The 19259-nt window shown below is 51.0% G+C and overlaps 1 protein-coding gene across 25 annotated transcripts in view; it reads left to right on the plus strand.

Annotated features, from left to right (window-relative positions):
• The window catches only part of DYSF (dysferlin), a 223366-nt gene that overhangs the window by 37372 nt on the left and 166735 nt on the right, over nucleotides 1-19259 (plus strand). For 14 of the 25 annotated variants that reach the window (XM_032652801.1, XM_032652812.1, XM_032652808.1 and 11 more), the window contains 4 exons: nucleotides 8574-8679; nucleotides 16089-16203; nucleotides 17466-17558; nucleotides 17914-18125. In XM_032652801.1, coding sequence (XP_032508692.1) covers nucleotides 8574-8679; nucleotides 16089-16203; nucleotides 17466-17558; nucleotides 17914-18125 — 526 coding nt within the window. Of the gene's footprint in view, nucleotides 1-4375; nucleotides 4403-8573; nucleotides 8680-16088; nucleotides 16204-17465; nucleotides 17559-17913; nucleotides 18126-19259 lie in introns of those variants that run through there. The other 11 variants (XM_032652810.1, XM_032652814.1, XM_032652821.1 and 8 more) reach the window with 2 other exon arrangements.

Consider the following 19259-nt stretch of genomic DNA (forward strand, 5'->3'; position numbering starts at 1 on the left):
CCTTTGTTTCCCCATCTGTGCAATTCTCATCTTTCTCCCATAGGTAACCATTGTTCTTTGTTTCTTCTGTATCACTCATATTATTGATTAATCACCAGTATAAATTCTGACTTTCCTCTTTTTTACATAATAGGTAGTATATTTATTTATTAAAATAGATTTTTTTGTATTGTGGTAAAATACACATAACAATTACTATCTTAACCATTTTTAAGTGTATATAGTTTAGTGGCATTAAATACATTTGCATTGTTTTATAACCATCACTACCATTCATCCCTGTAACTCTTTTCATCTGTAAAACTGAAGCTCTATACCTATTAAACAATAACTCCCCATTGTCCCCTCCCTCCAGCCTCTGGCAAACACCATTACACTTTCTATCTATCTGACCACTGTAAGTAATAGGTAGCATATTATACACACTTCTTTGAACATTGTTTTTTTACTTAACAATGCATCTTTAAAAAAAATCAATCAATATTTTAAAAATTGAAGTATAGTTGATTTACAATGTTGTGTTAATTTCTGCTGTACAGCAAAGCGATTCAGTTATACATATATACATTCTCTTTTTTTCAATATTCTTTTCCATTATGGTTTATCACAGGATATTGAATATAGTTCTCTGTGCTATACAGTAGGACCTTGTTTATCCATTCTATATATAAAAGCTTACATCTGCTAACCCCAACCTCCCACTCTACCCATCCCCCAACCCCCTCTGCCTTGGCAACCACCAGTCTATTCTCTATGTTCCTGATTCTGTTTCTGTTTCATAGATAGATTCATTTGTATCACAGTTTAGATTCCGCAGTAAGTGATATCATATGGTATTTGTCTTTCTCTTTCTGACTTACTTCACTTAGTATGATAATCTCTAGTTTCATCCATGTGGCTGCAGATGGCATTATGTCGTTCTTTTTTATGACTGAGTAGTATTCCATTGTATACATGTACCAAATCTTCTTTATCCATTCATCTGTTGATGGACATTTAGGTTGTTTCCATGTCTTGGTTATTGTGAATAGTGCTGCTATGAACATAGGAATGCATGTATCTTTTTGAAATATAGTTTTGTCTGGATATATGCCCAGGAGTGGGATTGCTGGATCATATGGCAATTCTATTTTTAGTTTTCTGAGGAACCTCCATACTGTTTTCCACAAATTACATTCTGTAATCCACCAAATTACATTCCTACCAACAGTAGAGGAGGGGTCCCTTTTCTGCATACCCTCTCCGAATTTGTTACTTGTAGACTTTTTAATGATGGCCATTCTGACCAGTGTGAGGTGGTGCCTCATTGTAGTTTTGATTTGCATTTCTCTAATAATTAGCAATGTTGAGCAGCTTTTCATGTGCCCATTGGCCATTTGGGTGTCTTCTTTGGAGAAATGTCTATTTAGGTCTTCTGCCCATTTTTCAATTAGTTTTTTTGTTGTTGAGATGTTTGTACATTTTGGAAATGACCTTTTCGGTCACATCATTTGCAAATATTTTCTCCTATTCTGTAGGTTGTCTTTTCATTTTGTTTGTGGTTTCCTTTGCTGGGGAAAAGCTTGTGAGTTTGATTAGGTCCATTTATTTATTTATTTTAATTTCTGTTGCCTTGGGAGACTGACCTAAGAAAACATTGGTACGGTTTATGTCAGAGAAAATTTTGTATGATCTCTTGTAGTAGTTTTATGGTGTCATGTCTTATGTTTAAGTCTTTAAGCCACTTTGAGTTTATTTTTGTGTAAGGTGAGAGGGTGTGTTCTAACTTCATTGATTTACATGTGGCTGTCCAACTTTCCCTGTACCACTTGCTGAAGAGACTGTCTTTTTCTCATTGTATAGTCTCGCCTACTTTGTCAAAGATTAATTGACCATAGGTATGTGGGTTTACTTCCGGGCTCACTATTCTTTTCCATTGATCCATATGCCTAACAATGTATGTTGAAGATTTTCCATACATTATAAATCTACAGTGTAACATTTCCATTATTTTTATAGTTGTATACTATTCTGTTGTATGTCTATACTTAACTTACCCATTTTTTATGATGGACATTTGGGTTGCCTCTTGTGTTTTGATCTTACAGTGATGTAAAATGTCCAGATGTTTCCTTTTTTAATTAATTATTAAAATTTTTATTGGAGTATAGTTAATTTACAATGTTGTGTTAGTTTCAGGTGTACAGCAAAGCGAATCAGTTATACATATGCACATATCCACTCTTTTTTTAGATTCTTTTCCCATGTATGGCCCGATGTTTTAAAATAAAATTGTTTAGATTTCTCTGTGCTTTGTTAAAATCAACTTACTTGGCCACCTTAATTCGTACCCTCCCACTTAAGGCTTAGACTTGGAGGTCACCACCTCGCATTTCTGATAGGACAGCAACCTACTGGATGATGAATTTGGGAACCAACTCTTTTTCCATGAGGAAGGACGTATGCCCTGTCAACATGGAAGCAGCTTTGACCTTGCACTCCCTCTTCCATGCTTATTCCTGACCTGGCTTTCTGTCTTTGGGATGGCAGCAGCTCTTTCAGACCCCACACTTCTCTTGCCCTCACATTCCAGTGGCTTGGGAACACAGCACAGCCAAGAGGGACGACCAGGTCTGGGGAGACTGGGCAGCGCATTTTTCTATCAGTAGGCTGCCAAGGCCCACAGGGTTTCCTTCCAGCCCACCAGTCTCCACACACACTCAGAGCCCGCTCCCAGGCAGCCCGTGCAGGACCCCCTCAGGCCCGTCCTTGCCTCATTTGACTGCTACTGAATCCTGCCTGCCACACTGGGCCACTGGTTGGTACCCACCGAGTGTGCAGCATCCCTGATGTGCAGAAGGCCGGGGCGCCCTAGGGTCTGTGTCTTAGCCTTGGTCTCGGGATGGGATGGGTCTCCTCAAGGGTCTGGACCCTCCCAGGTCCGAGCCCCATGAATAACACATCTTCTCCGTCCTCCGTGAAATGAATGAATGAAAAGGGGCAGTCAGGGTTTCCGATCGCCGTCCAGCCTCAGATCCGTCCCCCTTCCCTCCCTCCCTCCTCCTCCCCGCAGTTCGGCGGGGCTGCCCACACAGGGCAGGCCCCTGCCTCTCTCGGACTCGGGAGCGTCCTCCCACAACCTGCTCCTTAGGCTTAGGGATAGGCAGCCTGCTTCCAGCCTTACCTCCCAGCGGAGTGGAGGCCTGTGAAGCCGCTTAGGCCCTCGGAAGGACTGACCTCAGGGCCTATGCAGGGCTGGCAAGTGGGGGTATTTCATGGCCCAGAAAGACGTCTAAGGGAGGAAATAACAGGCAATCCTGCTGGCCGCGGTGCCTCCCGCCCGGAGGTGCCTGGGCTGGCAGGGGTGGAGCCGGCGCGGAGCCGGCGCTTCCTCTTGCATTTCCTCCCATTGTTCCCGCCCCGCTTCCGGGAATTCTCCCTGACGGGGGCCTGGGCGGGCGGGATGCCGGCGAGGTAGGAGAGCCGGCTGCACTCTGCGCCCTGATCCGCCGCGCTCTGGCCGCAGCCTCCAGGGTCCGGAACCGGGGGCCCGCCGGCCAACTAGCTGCCTGCACTTCCAGGTCTGCCATCCCTCCGCTCCCCTGCCGGCCCTGCCTCCCGCCGCCCCAGACTGAAGCCTCAGAATTGCCAGGAGTTGCCGCTGGGAATCTGGGGGCCCAAGTCTGTCAACCGACAAATAACGCAGGAGGCTGCAAATAAGAAAATAGTTTATTTGGGATTTTAAGAATTGCAATTCGGGAGACGCAAATTCGGGTACCTGTGAAAGTATTGGGAGAAAGAGGGGCTTATAAAGACAAAAAGCCAGGAGGTCGTTAAAAGTTGCCTGGCGAGAATTGTGATAGGATCTGAAAGTATTTGTGCTTAAAGAAGCACAGGTTGGGTACTTCCCTGGTGGCGCAGTGGTTGAGAGTCCGCCTGCCGATGCAGGGGACACGGGTTCGTGCCCCGCTCCGGGAAGATGCCGCGGAGCGTCTGGGCCCGTGAGCCATGGCGGCTGAGCCTGCGCGTCCGGAGCCTGTGCACCGCAACGGGAGAGGCCACAACAGTGAGAGGCCCGCGTACCGCATTAAAAAAAAAAAAAAAAAAAGCCTGCCAATGCAGGGGACACGGGTTCGAGCCCTGGTCCGAGAAGATCCCACATGCCGCGGAGCAATTAAGCCTGTGCGCCCAACTACTGAGCCTGCGCTCTAGAGCCTGCGCATCACAACTACGGAAGCGCGTGTGGCACAACTACTGAAGTCCATGCACCTAGAGCCCGTGCTCCGCAACAAGAGAAGCCACCACAATGAGAAGCCCGCGCAACGCAAAGAAGAGTAGCCCCCGCTCACCGTTAACTAGAGAAAGCCCACGTGTAGCAACGAAGACCCAACGCAGACAAAAAAAAAGCACAGGTTGTTTTAGGGTAGGTAGTTATTTTAGGGAAAGGGTACTTTCCGATAAATATCTGGAGTTTCGGGCAGATACTGATGGATGACTTCATCAGGTCAAAAGGTCAGATTCCATCCAGGCTGAGACATATAAGTCACACTTCATTAATGGCCTCCCAGCTCCATTTTATAGAGCTCTCTTACCAATCCCGACTCTATTTTGATTTTCCTTTCGCAAGTTCTAGAGCAGGATCCGCCATCAACCTGCTCAAGCAAGTCCCTCCATTCTGCTGCCCCAGTTTCACAGTGTCGCATTGTTACCCAGAAACTGGGTTTGCCTCTTGGTGGGTGTCGAGCCAAAAGACACAACCAAGTCAAAGACCAGGAGAAGGAAGGATTTATTACTTGCAGCAAGTAAAGTGAAATTTGGGGACCCTTCCCAAAGCAGTGTCTCCCCGGAACAGCAAAATTGGGGAAGTTTTAAGCTATGGGTATATGCATATTCGAGAAGGGGCTTGGGCAGTAGACAGAGTCCAAGCTTTAATTGACTGAAGGCATGAAGGTCAGAAAAGGTCAACATCACCATCTCTTAGATTCCAGCTGATCTGGTGGTTGAGTGCCTGAGGGGGGATTTAAATTCTGAACAGCTCAAGAAAGTGCTTTAGGCTAGTCTTTGCAATTTAAATAGAACTGGGAGTCTTGGCAGCTGGTTTGTTATCTTTGCTATTGTTACTTTTGCCTTGATAAGTTTGTCCTTTGTGTTCTCTTAAGATCATTATTACTGAGATCTATTCAAGGACAAGCACTGTGGCCAGGATTAGATCACAAAATGGTTTAGGCCAAACTTTTGTCAAGGAGGCCATGCCTGGTTCTCTTTCTCTGGGGACCCCCTACCCCATCTGCTTACAGCATGGATTTAGGGGTTCTCTGCACCTACTGTCTGGTTTTTTTGACATTGCCCACTTCAGTTAACACACTGGTGACAGGGGCCTTCCCCTCGCTGGCTCTGGGATGGAGACTCTCCAGGAGGCCCAGTTTAGTGAGCTATGGTACAAGCCTGCTCTGTTCTGCAAAGGACTATAACGCAAACCAGTCCAAATTCTAGAAAATTCGATTCCTAGCATCATGAGGGGTGTTAGAGCCCTGGAATGAATATTAGCAAACATCTCTCCCTTTAGCCCTATTAAAAAACAAAATTCAACTAAGTAAACTTGAAGATCTAATTGGTTTTTTATTCATTCAGTTATGAATCTGGCAGCATCCCATCTAGCAACTAGAAAGGCACTCCAAGGGGTTGTGCAAAATGGAAGATTTTATAGGCAGAAGGAGGGTGGGGCAAGAAGGTATTAACAAAAGAATATGAAGGGTTATTTTAAAGTCAGGACATCAACTTTTTTGGGTGGGGAACAGACAGGCAAGGGTTTATCATGCAGATTGCCTCATCCTCTTTTGGGTGGGGTGGGAGTGGGGTAGAGATGGCCCACAAGACAGATTACCTTTCTTGTGCTTGACCAGAACATTCTAGACTGGCCTATTAAGATTACATTTCTGGGAAAGGTTGAAACTGCGACTAGACCCGGTATTAAATCTAGGTTTGGTATTGACCTCGGCCTGCAGCGGCTTGAAGCAAGATTTTGGTTCCCCAGCCAGAGATTGAAGTCAGGCCGCGGCAGTGAGAGCGCTGAATCCTAGCCACTAGACCACCAGGGACAGTGGCCAGTGACAAGGCCCTGGCCCGTTGGCTTTGTAGAAATGAATTTCCACAAAGAGGCAGACAGTACTGAAATAAGCAAAGTGTTTATTAGGAGGAAAAAGAGTACATGTGAATAGACTCACAGGGGCAGGCTCAGAGACAGAGTCGCACCCTCGTGGTAGTTTGAATCACTTTTATGGGGCATTTCGTCCAGGTTTCCTCTGGCCAATCATCTTGCTTTGCCCGGCTCTGTGTCCGTATTTGGTTTAACTCAGGGTCCTCCTCTGTGTGTGTGCGCATCTCTTAGCCAAGTTGGATTCTAGTGAAGAGGCCTATACATAGGTTGACATCACCTACTATGGGGTGGTGCCCCTCCCTTTTTGACCCCTGAGGAGCCTTTCTGCACACGTGTAGTTGGGAAGGCCTCCTTGACCTAGAGAATGAGAAAAATGTGGTCTCTATTTCTCTTATCTGGGCAGGATTCAGCTCCTTTCTGCCCCTGCGATTACTGTTATCTTAAAGTGTCCACCGGAGGCAAAGTCCAGCTATTTACCCTGTTCCTGTTGTTGTTTCTATCTGGATGTGTAAACAGGAGGTTGGCTGAAAATGTCTAACCTGGAGCCCATCTATCTCCTGCCTCACACCTTTTAGCAATTGTGAATAATGCTGTTATGAACTTGGGTGTACAAATATTTCCTTGAGGGGCTTCCCTGGTAGCGCAGTGGTTGAGAGTCCGCCTGCCGATGCAGGGGACACGGGTTCGTGCCCCAGTCCGAGAAGATCCCACATGCTGTGGAGCAGCTGGGCCCGTGAGCCATGGCCACTGGGCCTGCGCGTCCGGAGTCTGTGCTCCGCAACACGAGAGGCCACAGCAGTGAGAGGCCCGCGTATCGCAAAAAAAAAAAAAAAAAAAAAAAAATTCTCCTTGAGTCCCTGATTTCAATTCTTTTGGATATTTACTCAGAAGTGGAATTGCCAAATCATATGATAATTCTATATTTATTTATTAAAAGCTTTGTAGTGTTTTTCTTTTTAATTTTATTTATTTTTGGCCGTGTTGGGTCTTTGTTGCTGCACGTGGGCTTTCTCTAGTTGTGGTGAGTGGGGGCTACTCTTCGTTGCGGTGCACAGGCTCTAGGCGCGGGCTTCAGTAGTTGCAGCACGTGGGCTCAGAAGTTGCGGCGTGTAGGCTCAGTAGCTGTGGCTCGTGGGCTTAGTTGCACCGCAGCATGTGGGATCTTCCCGGACCAGGGATCGAACCCATGTCCCCTGCATTGGCAGGCAGATTCTTAACCACTGTACCACCAGAGAAGTCCTGGTAATTATATTTAATTTTTTTGAGGAACCGCCGTGCTGTTTTCCATTCCAACCAATGGTGTGCAAGGGTTTCAATTTCTCAACATCCTCGTGAGCATTTGTTGTTTTCTGTTTTCTGATAGTAGTAATGGATGTGAAGTGGTACCTCATTGTAAGCAGCCAGTTTTAATAGTCAGCCCATTAGGTCAAGATGGAAGTTTTATTTCATCAGTAATAAAAACTCATATTCAAATCAGTTGTTATAGAGACCAGAAAAAGGAAGGTCCCGGATAATAGGTGTGCTATTTATCCATCGGAAAGACAAAAAATTAACAAGCAAATGATGACAGGACACCTGTGGCTGGTCATTGTTTGTGTCCTGACAGTAACGTGCAGGAAGCACACCCAAGTCCGATGTAGGCACTGGGTAACAGTTCTGGTTGACACAGGCCACTCGCTGCCCTGGTTTCCTGCCGCTGCTGCAGGATGCAGTTTGCTCACTTTTTAGCTTAGGGACACAACCTTTTTCCTTGGCACTCTTTGAAGGGTACCTTCACTGAACATCGGGTGGTGACCTTCTCTTTCCTAAGAGCTCATCCATCTATGGGCCTCTTCCCCTCAGTCAGAGATGCGGCCTCAGGTGTGTGTGGGGTGATAGTCTCTTGGGAGTGGGGCATGCCTCCCCTGCCCCACTTTTCCTTTCTCCCTGTCCCTGAAGATAGGAAGGTCTGTGTGTTTTTCATTTATCATCCTTGCTGGCTGAGCTCTGGGAAACCAGTGCAGATGGTCTGTGTAGCTGTGGGTCAGGAGAGCTCCTGAGGCAGAGGAGAATGCAGAGGCAGTGGCGGCGAAACTGCCCCTGCTTTCAGGAGATGCTGCTCTGGTGCACTGTTCAGGTCTGATGGGCAAAACAACCCAGGCAGATGGGGTGGCAGGGCTGGGCCTCTGGGTGGGGGCGGGGCAGAAGGGGTCAAAGTTGACCTTGGAGGAAAGCGTCTCTTGTCCTTCTCGTGCAGGGAGAGGGGCCTGGTCTTCCAGGGATGGTGACGGGGTAGCTGGGGGCAGGGCTGCTGGGGGAGCCTTGAGGGGTCCTAGGCATTCTAGGCAGATCAGTTGGTCTGTGGGGCATCCGTGAGGTGGCGGTGGTGAAGGCCATGCTGGGGAAGAACTGGGCGCATTAGGCTGCTTTTCTACAGTCTACTTTTCTCTCCTCTCAGGTTCCTGGGGGAGGCCAATGTCCCACTCCGGGAGGTCCTTGCCACCCCCAGTCTGTCTGCCAGCTTCAATGCCCCGCTGCTGGACACCAAGAAGCAGCCCACAGGGGTAAGTGTCCACCGGCCTCTGCATCTGGCCGGTTTCTGTCTGAGGCTTTGCCCTCCTGACCCCAGTGGGGTGTCAGAGTCCAGCCCCCAGCAACCAGGCCCGGCCCGCCCTGGCTGGAGCTCGGTGTGCCCGGGAGGGGCTCAGGGGTGGAAGGGATGGGAGGGGAAGAGGAGGGACCTGGCCCCATCTGCAGGGCTCCAGTCAGCCTTGCCTCACAGCAGCCTGCCCCTGGGTCACCTCCCGGGCTTGGTTTTCACTGGAAACCCGATGTCTTCCCAAGCTTCTCGGCAGCCTTGGTTATGGCGCCTCCATCTGCCTTGTAGTCCTTCCTCACCATCCAAGCCCCTTCTCCAGATCCGGAATATCTGAGTCATCTGGGTCACAGATCACAAGGGAAGGGGAACAGACACCCCCCTCCCCTGCCCACCAGGACCTGTCAGACCCCCTTCCCTTCCTCCATAGTCCTTCCTGCTCCTCTGCCAGCCTTCCCAGTGCTCTCCCAGTCCTCCCAGACAATTCCCAGCCCTCATCTCTGGCCTCCCGTTATTTTTAGTGAGCTAAATATACCCTGCGGGGTTCTTTCTTCATGGTCAGTAGAATTCCTGACCTTCCCTCTGGGTCAGCCCCACCTCCCAGGATGCACTGCGGGGACTAACAGTCTGTAAGTACTTCCTCCCAGCGGGGCCCTGGGGAGTCTGTCAGACAGAGTGTGGCTACCTTGCCCGGTGGAGTGTGTGCATGTGTGTGTGTGTGAGGTTGGGGGCTCTTGGCTGGCTTGGTGAGTCAGGAAGTGGCCAGTCTGGGCAGAGCTCTGAATGGAACCACTGCCGGGAACTGGGAGCTGGAGAAAGAGAGTGAATGACTGAAGTCACACAGTGAATTGGCATCCAGCCTGGGACATGAATCAGGGGGCACATCTCCTAAGCTCTCAGTTGTGGAAGGGACTTGAATGGACCCCTGGTTCACTGCCCTTCTGATGCTGGAATTTTCTCCTAAGGTGCCTTAGGCCAGTGATGGCTGGGATGCTTCCTTGGTGGGGAAATGCCACTTCCCAGAGAATTCATCCCTTTCTCAGACAGTGCTCACTGGTAGAACATTCTGGTTCAGTGCAGGGTTCGCTGAGCCTGTCTCCATCACCTCTTGAGTTGCTTTTGTCCTCCCTTGGAGCCCTTCAGTCTGCTAATACTTCCTGTAGTCAGGAAGGGCTCCGGGACTGCTGAGCTACCCTTCTAGGGATCCTGAAGTGGGCCAGAGCTGGCTCCTCTGAGACGGAGAGCACGAATGCAGGAGTGGCAGGCATCGAGGCAGCTGGGGAAAGAGGTATTTTGAGTCAGGGGATCTGCTTGGTGCTTCTCCACGGCGTCTCAGGGACAGCGCTGCCTACTTTGCTGAGGGTCGGGCCCCCAGTGCCTCCAACCGGGGTTTCTCGCTTCCTGGCTGGGCCACTCAGTCATCTCCTCGCTCTCACCCTCTCTGCATCTGCGACGCTGGTGTTTCCTGCCAGGCCTCCTGCACCTACTCCCCTCCAAGCTCAAAGGCCCACCCAGCCCCTGAGACACGTGACCATGGGGCCGAGCCTGGCTGTGACTCCCTGGATGCCGCACCTCTCCTCTCTCGCTCTGTGTTCCCACGCTCTGTCTGCACTTCCCGTGCACCCGCTGGGAGCTGGCTGCCTTCTCCTCCCTGGGCTGGGACCCCTGGCTGTCTGCAGAGCTTGCCACTCTGTCACACACCATGTCTCCAGGAAGGGGCTGTAAGAGCCACAAGGTGATGGGTGGCAGCTGAGCACAGGCTCCGGGAGCTGGGGTAAATTAGGTTCCTGGACCCACCTCCAAGGTGTGTGTGGAGGCTTCTCCACACCAACCAGCAATACTCCAGACACCAGCTGGGTGGCTGCGATTCAACTCAATCCTGACACTATCTACCTGGCCATAGCATCAGATCCTACAGGTTAAACGCTCAGTCCTGCCCCCCACCCCCCTTCAGATACCAGTCGCAAGCCCAGGCTGTTACCTGTGCTTCTGACCAACTGGCTATAAACCAGAGGTTCCCAGAACCTCCTCCACAGTTTCAATGAATTTGCTAGAGTGGCTCACAGAACTCAGAGAAACATTTTACTTACTAGATTACCAGTTTATTTTAAAAAATGTATTTATTTTATTATTTTTGGCTGCGTTGGGTCTTCGTTGCTGCACGTGGGCTTTCTCTAGTTGCGGCGAGCGGGGGCTACTCTTGGTTGCAGTGTGCGGGCTTCTCATTGCGGTGGCCTCTCCTGTTGCAGAGCACAGGCTCTAGGCACGCAGGCTTCAGTAGTTGTGGTTCACGGGCTGTAGAGCGCGGGCTCAGTAGTTGTGGCGCATGGGCTTAGCTGCTCTGCGGCATGTGGGATCCTCCCGGACCAGGGCTCGAACCCGTGTCCCCTGCATTGGCAGGCGGATTCTTAAGCACTGTGCCACTGTACCAGTTTATTACAAAAGGGTGTAACTCAGGAATAGCCAGACAGAAGAGACACACAGGCAAGGTATGGGGAAGAGGCACAGAGCTTCCATGCCCTCTCCGGGAGCACAGCTGTCTCCAGCTTCCACATGTTCTTCAGAACAGAAGCTCTCTGAAACACAGCCTTTTGGGCTTTTATGGAGGCTTCGTGACTTAAGCCTGATTGATTAAATCGTTGACCATCAGTGACTGATTCAACCTCCAGCCCCTCTTCCATCCCTGGAGGCTGGGGGTGGGACCGAAGTTACAGCCCTCTGTTCACACAGTTGGTCCTCCTGGCAGCCAGCCCCATCCTTAGGTGGGGTCCAAAGGTCACTCCATTAACATAACAAGAGACCACCTTTGTCACTCTTGGCACTTAAGAAATTCCAAGAGTTTTGGAAGCCATGAGCCAGGAAATGTGGACAGAGACGAAATATCTATGAAAAATATATTTTGCTCATCTCAGTGACCAAATATATATGTCTTACAAATCACAATATAGCATGGGACCTCCTTCCCCGCAGCCCAGGAGGTAGCTCTGGCCTGTGGAGAGGGTCCAGGACCGTCTTCTAGCCCCTGTGATAGTGCAGCCCCAGGCAGGTCCCAAGGCCCTCTGAACTGGGGCTCCCCACCCGGGGCCTGGGGCTGGTTGCACGGCAGTTGGGAGCATAGAGAGCTGGGGATTTGCTCAGAAGGGACAGAGAGCCCTGTCAGCGGCTGTGGATTCTCACTGGCCATTTACTGAGGCCTATTTCTGGGCTGAGTCCGATGGACAGAGCTTGCCAGGCATCCCCTGTTGGTTGTAGCTCGGATGACCTCAGAGGGCCAAAGGAACCTGCTGATGGTGTGAGGGGAGTGAAGTCAGGGCTTGTGGGATCCTTAGAAAACCCCAGAGGGACTGAGAGGAGAGGGGGGGCCTGCTGCACGCTGGCCCGTGGGCTCCACCTGCCTGTCCCTCGGTATTCTCACCCAAGTCCCTTCAGATGTGGCGTGCTGGGCTGTGTGCCATGAGAAGATGCCAAAATTATCTAGGTGCCTCTAGCCTGAAGGGGAAAACACTACCCCCGTCCTGGGGGAGTCTCCAGGCCCTCGAGGGTGCTGGACACATGGAGGAAAGAGGCAACATACTCACAAATGTAGTTTGAGAGCAGCTTGCTAATGAGGGTGTGGCTGATACACCACGAAAACCACGTCGGAATCTCCTCAGCCTTAAATGCCAGAGTTGGGTCAGGAAGGGAAACCCGCTGGGTGACAAAACACGTGAAACCCACTGGCGGGGTGGGTCGGGGAGGCAGGAGGGTCCTGTGTATTGGGAGCAGGCACCAAGGTGAGCAGACACAGTGCTCCGGTGAATCCCTGAGTTTCCTTCAGGTGGTCTGAAGATGCTGCCGACAACCCCTGTCTCAGCTCAGGGCCACATCTTACCCTCTGCCAGCTGCTGGGTGTCACCTGAGGGCAAGATAAATAAGACCCAGGCACGTGAAGTGCGTTGGGGGCAATGTGGGTGGGCTGGTCCAGGGTTTGGTCCTGCTAAGCTCAGTGTTGGAGCGCGGTGGCCCAGGAAGGAGGTAGCAAGCAACGGGGCTGAGCATGGCAGGGTGGGCGAAGGACCTGGGAGCTTGGCCCTATAACCTGTAGGAGGATCTGATGGGGTTGTCCTCTGTCTCTGCCTGTTCCGGTGTCCTGGTTTCCTGGGCCCTCTTAGCCTGGGGGCCACACAGGACCTTGCAGAATTCTGTGATACTGTTGACAGAACGGCAACATGGGTGACTGAGGTTATCTGCTCTAGGGCAGCGTGCTTTGATGGACACATGACTGACTGGCAGTGGCCTTGTGATAGGATGTATGCGTGGTGGTGCTGGGGCTGAGGACCTGAGGGACAGGGCTGTCGGATGGAGCACCTTGATGTGGAGGGCCTTAAAGAGGGTCCTACTGAGGGCTGTGGGCCAAAGTCATGGTCTAGGACCACATGGAGTTCACATACATCCCACGGAAAGAAAATCTCAGCTCTGGTTATGTCTGGAGAAAGGGACACGCTATGAGATATGATGTCCCAGTAAGGATGGGAGTGGTCCTGACCCTGAGTGGGGCCCACAGACATGCCCGCTTTCCTTTAGATCTCAGTAGAGCTAGAGGCCTCCAGTATTAACCAGCTCTGGTCCTGAAGCAGTGGACCCTGGAGCCTGCCCCCTGCTGGTGAAATCTATTCTAGATCCTGGGTTTCAGATCCTCAGAAGCTGCCAGGGATGTTCCTGTTGTTTCTTGATGGCCATGTAAAAGGTGGAGCTGGCTCTGTCTTGGAGGTCTATTCACAGGCCTGGAGCCACTGGCATGTTGCCAAGCCTTCAGGAGGTTGGTGGTAGGGGGCTCTCAGTGTGGAGGGACCTGATGCTCAGGAAACTCCGGGGGTGGGGTGGGGTGGGGTGGGGGCAGGGGTTACCTGGGTGGTCTTGGGATTCAGGGGATGCTGTTTCTTCCTGAGCCTCCACGCTAATGGCACCCAAGCCACGGCATGGAGCAGTTACACTCCCAGGGCTCCACTTCTGCACAGAGCACAGAGATGATGTACTGGAAGCCCCAGGTGGTGAGGGACGGGGGCTGGACAAGGTGAGCACCAAGAAACAGGAAGTGGTGTTCTTCAAAGGAATCTGGTCCCAGGGTCAGAGGACCTCAGCCACCAAGTGTTACGGGGCTTTATTTGTCTCTGCTGGGTGAGATTCCTGTGGTTGCTAGGTTTCTCCACCAATCACGAATCCATTCCCTTTTCTAATGAGTAAGAATGGGCGGGGGGAGAGGTATTTTGTGACTCTGTAGATACTTTGCTCCATATCCAATTTTTACCCAGCAGATTTGACACCCATTGTTATTTCTTGGTTGGATATCGTTTTGATGGTTGCTAAATGGTGATATCTTAAATCAATTATTAATTTTTTTTGCATTAATCATCTGGCATTCCACTGTAAGGAAAAGTGTCCTCCTGTTGTATTCATTCATTTATTTCTATATGGATTCACGTATTCCTATTTTATTCAATGGTTTAGTCTGTTCCCGTCATTATTTATTGTCATGTTCAAGTTGTACCAGATTTGGCCTGTGGGAACCCTTGAAAGCAGGCTTCTTTGTCCTTTTGACATTTTTTTTTTTTTTATGATTTTCTGAGTACTTCCTTGTTTTCTGGCACAAAAATGTGTTCCAGGGTCATCTTCTACCTTCCCTGGCCTAACCCTGGAATTAGTTACTGCTCGGAAGAGCCCAAATTGCCTTTTGATGAAGTGAAGGAAAATACAGCTTCCCAGGCCCACCTCCGACCTGGAGTCTCAGGGAGATGGGCGTGGTTGTGAACGGGTCTGGGTATCTGGGGCCGCCTTCTCGAGAGGCTGTTGCCCGTGTTACTAGAGCTTAAGGTGCGGGGCGCGCTGGCTGCTCAAGTGGCGACACCTGGCGGTGGTTCAGGAACCTGCATTGCTGTTAGGACAATGCCTTGGATCTGGGACTTAAAGGGTCTCATCGACTTCCCGGGCCTCCTCCTAGGTCTCCTGGGATGGGGAGCTGGCTCCAGCCTCCTTCCTCGGTGTTCTGAACACCCGCCCATTACACACACACACACACACACACACACACGCACACACACACACACACACACATATATATATATACCTGCCCCGACCCTGCCCTCCCTTAGCCCGGCTGCCCACGCCCAGGCTCCAACCTGAAGGGTTCAAGCTGCAGAGCTGGGTACATTCAGGACCTTGAGCTCCTTCCATCTCAGGACCAGGACTCGCTCCAGGAGTTTCCGGACATCCCTAATATTACTCAGCAGAGATAGATGTCTAGTGAATTATGCTGAATCGCTCAGAAGTCGCTCAGAAGTCATGAGTCGCTGCGTCATTAACAGTTATGTTTATAAAGCGTTTATCAAAATTTGGGGAAATGCTTACTATCTAATATTAAGTAAAAGACAAGCATTTGCTGTGCAGCAGAGCTGTACATTATTCATTTAAGAAGACTGGAGAGAATTATATCAAAGTGTGAATAGTGGTGGAATTATGGCAATTTCTTTTTTTTTTACATTTTTCTTTAAGGCTTTTGTAATTTCCAAACTTTCTTACTTCGGAGTTTTTATTACTTTGATCGATTAAAAGGCTGCCCCAGGACATCTGCTGGACCTGTTGTATCAGGGAAGGCTCGGCCAGGCCTCCATGGCCTGGGAGCAGTAAGAGTAGAGAGCGCCATGGCTGTACCTTTTCTTCAGGTCCTTTGAAGGGTGCCGGTCTCCTGGTAGGCTCGGGTGGGGTGGGAGCACAAGGCAGCCTTCCCCTGTCCATGTGAGTGGCGTGATGGGTCACTCTCCTCTCACTGGTCAAAGCTGGAGCATCTGGGGGTGAGATGGGGGACAGGGGTGCTTCTGGGAGGGAAGAGGGCTCAGAAAGTTGAGCAGCACCCTGAGACCCTCTCAGTGCTAGCTGGGGCCTGAGCAGAGCAAGGCCGAGCTGTCGGTAGAGAGACAAGGGAGGACCCTTGGCTGAGCGAGTGGCCAAGGGGGCTTTTTCCGGAAGATGGGCCTATGCTGAGAGTTGAAAAATCCTGCAGGTGAGGTTCGATCGCTGATTCATTTATAGAAGCTTACTAGGCATTCTATTAACTAATTTAATCCTCATTTGACCCTATGCAGAAAGTGCTCTTGCTATCACTACCCCATTTTACAGACAAGGAAACAGAGGCACAGAGAGTTTACAGATCTTGCCAAAGTCACACAGCTTCTGAGTGGTGGAATTGACTCCAGATTCAATGCTCTTAACCACCTGACTATGCTGATGGGGCCACAGACTCCATTTTTGGTAGAGGGACGAAAGGAACAGGAAGGATGCTGGAGGGCGGTGGTCAGAGGCCAACACACTAACCTGCTGCCCTCTCTCCCCCATCTCTTCCAGGCCTCGCTGGTCCTGCAGGTGTCCTACACGCCTCTCCCTGGAACCATGCCCACATTCCCACCTTCGACGCCTCTGGAACCCTCCCCGACTCTGCCTGACATGGATATGGTGGCTGGTGAGAAACCCACCCTCACCCTGGCAGGGCCCCGGGGGGAGAACCCTAGCAGTGGCACCCGAGTCTGAGAAGGGGGTGCCTTCCTTATATTGGGGGCTGCCCAGGCCTGGAGAAGGGAGGCCATGGGTGGGTGGGGAGTCTTGAGAGCTGACTTCTGTCTTGCAAAACCAAGGGGCAGGAGGAGGGCTCCCCTAGGTGCCGCTAGGATTAGTGTGAGGATCCCTTCCCAGCACCAACTGTTCAGGAAGGGGACTGTGCCAGGGCTGGGCACACTGCCCTCTGCAGCTCCAGAGGGGTGGGAGTTTTAGAGGTAGGCCTGTGCTGAGATGGGGTCCATCCTAGGTGATGCCTGAGGCCCCACCCACTCCCCAGAGCTGGATGCCTCCCTGCCCTGGCACTCCGTAGGCCTTTAGCAATGACACGTGACCAAAGAGCTGGATTTTCCCTGAAAGAGCCCTGGGCTGAAGTCAGGGGACCTGAGTTCCAGTCTTGCCTTTGACACCAAGTAGCTGTGTGACTTTGGGCCAGTCACTCCCTCTCTGGTCCTACAGTTTATTATTTGTGAAGTGAGGAGACTGAATTGTCTAAGTCTCAAGGTTGCCTCAGTTCTCTTTATTTACCTCTCCTGGCCTTGTGAAGTGAGGACCCAGCCCAGGGTGGCTGGCTTGCCCAGTGCTGGGCCTGGGCGTGACAGTCCAGCCTGCTGGGGTGAATAGGAAGCCACATAGGTGGGCCAGGTGGGGTCTTGCCCGTGGGAAAGATTCTCTCATGGTGAAGGGAGCTAGAAGCAAACCCAGCATGACACCCGGCAGCCCGTCCCAGGTGTGCCCCGAGCCTGTCCTGCGGCCTGTGTAGGGCTCCTGGTGAGGCAGGCAGGGCAGGGCCCCTCTTGTTGGACTGGGCACTGTCTGAGCTTGGAGGTGGGGAGATCCTTCTGGACTGGGGTTGAGGGGGGAAGCAGGGGGTGCTCCTGGTGACCGAGGGTGGGGAGGCTGAGGGCCCTGAACGTTCTGGGGCCACTTTTGAGGTGAATCTGACAGAGTTGGGCTCCAGCCACTCGGGGAAGGCTCCTAGCGGTGGCCAGTTCCCAGTCCTTCCCGGAAGGTGGTGAGAGGGACAGTTGGACAGATATGGCGCCTGTTTCGGAGCTTTTGCCAGGTCAGGGCAGGCGGGGAGAGCAGGGTTGGGGCGGGGGGGCTAGCTTGGCTTCCCTCACCAGCTCCCTCCTCCCCTTCTGGGGCTGTGCCCTGCCCGTGTGCCAGGTGGGGGACAGAGCCGGGCTGAGACTTGGTCCCTGCTCAGTGACAGCACCGTGGACACAAGATACTCTGGAAAGAAGTGGCTGGCCCCCACGGGTGAGACGCGGGCCGGGCCGTCCCAATCCTACCACCTGTAACCGGCTCGCTTGCTGCCATCGTCAGCTCCCCAGAGTGGGACAAGGTGGCCAGAAGGGCTCATCCCGCAGGACGAGGTGGGGAGGGCTGGGGCCATTCTGTCTCCTCCTGTCGACTCACTGGACTGACCACCCTCAAGTGTCAGCTGTTGGAAGCTCCTCTTCTTCTCCCTCATCCATCCTGGCTGAGTGGTGGGGAAAGAGAGGGGAAGGGGATTTGGGTGCTGAGCTGTTGGGTCCTTCATCGGGGTCCCTGATGATGGAGGATCCTCCCAGGGGCCGGAGGAACCCAGCCTCATCAGGACCCTCTCCTCCAGACACAGGAGGAGAGGAGGATACTGAGGACCAGGGGCTCACGGGAGACGAGGCCGAGCCATTCCTGGACCAGAGCGGGGCTCCGGGCCCGGGGGCCCCCATCACCCCAAAGAAGCCACCTTCCCATCCTCCCCCCTACCACCCCGGGGCAAGAAGGAAGAGAAGCACGCCCGCACCCAGAAAGCCGCTGTCGGACAAATCGCAGGACTTCCAGGTGACTGCAGTCTCCTCTTTCAGCCCGCAGCAGCCGCTGAGGCCAGCGCAAAACTTGTCTGTCCAGCCATGGGGAAGGTCCTAAGGGCTCTCCTAGGTGGGAGTCTGGTTCCCCTGGGTCCTGGGCAAATGCTAGATAGGGAGGCCATGGCTTGGGACCTCTAGGAAAAGCCTCTGCCCAGCCCATGGTTTTGCTCTTTAAAAAAAAAAAAAAAAGAAGAAGAAAAAGGGTCACTGCAGAGACAGCATCACTACAGTGTTATCTGTTTCCCCAACCAGAGTTGCCCTAGCCAGCCGGTACTGTGCTGTTCAAAGTGTGGTCCGTGGACGAGCAGCATGGGTGTCACCTGGAAGCATGTTAGAAAGGCGGGATCTTGGGCCTATCCCAGACCCACTGAATCAGAATTTGCACTTGAACAAGATCCCCAAGTCTGAGAAGCTCTGCCTATCTTTTTTTCTCCCTCTATCCATTTCCCCTATTTATAGCCATGATTTTTCTGAAGGTCATGTGCAATTTGAGTTTGTTCAAGTTTTTCCACAGAATAGAACTATGAATATTAACCCTTTGACATTTTTTTATCCAAAAATCTATCCCATTTAATTTGCCTTTTTTCTTTTAAAATTTTTATGTTTATTTATTTATTTTTTGACTGCACCATGTGGCATGTGGGATCTTAGTTCCCCGACCAGGGGTCGAACCCATGTTCCTTGCAGTGGAAGTGCAGAGTCTTAACCACTGGACCCCCAGGGAAGTCCCTAATTTGCCTTTTAATTTGGGTCCTTTGCTTGTTCTTTCTCTTTTCTACAGAATTTTCCATTTTGATGTAATTGCATTTAGTGATATTTAACTATTCAGGACTACTATTAAAGTTAAAAACAGGAAACTTAAATATTTATCTAGTAAATGAAACAAATTGTAAAAATATGCTTCAGTTCTAAATTGTGGTAATTTCAGCACAAGTTCTAGTTATAACCACTAGGTTTGCCTGGGAGACAAAATTCTAACTTATTTTTATTATTATTCACAAGACATGTTATTGTTTTTCTCCTTAGAAAATTAATACATTTTTTGGGGTAGAAAATTTGGAAAATACTGTACAGTGAAGAGAATAAAAATCACTCACCCCCTTCCCAT

The sequence above is a fragment of the Phocoena sinus genome, chromosome 13, assembly GCF_008692025.1.
Source record: "Phocoena sinus isolate mPhoSin1 chromosome 13, mPhoSin1.pri, whole genome shotgun sequence".
Classification (NCBI taxonomy): domain Eukaryota; kingdom Metazoa; phylum Chordata; class Mammalia; order Artiodactyla; family Phocoenidae; genus Phocoena; species Phocoena sinus.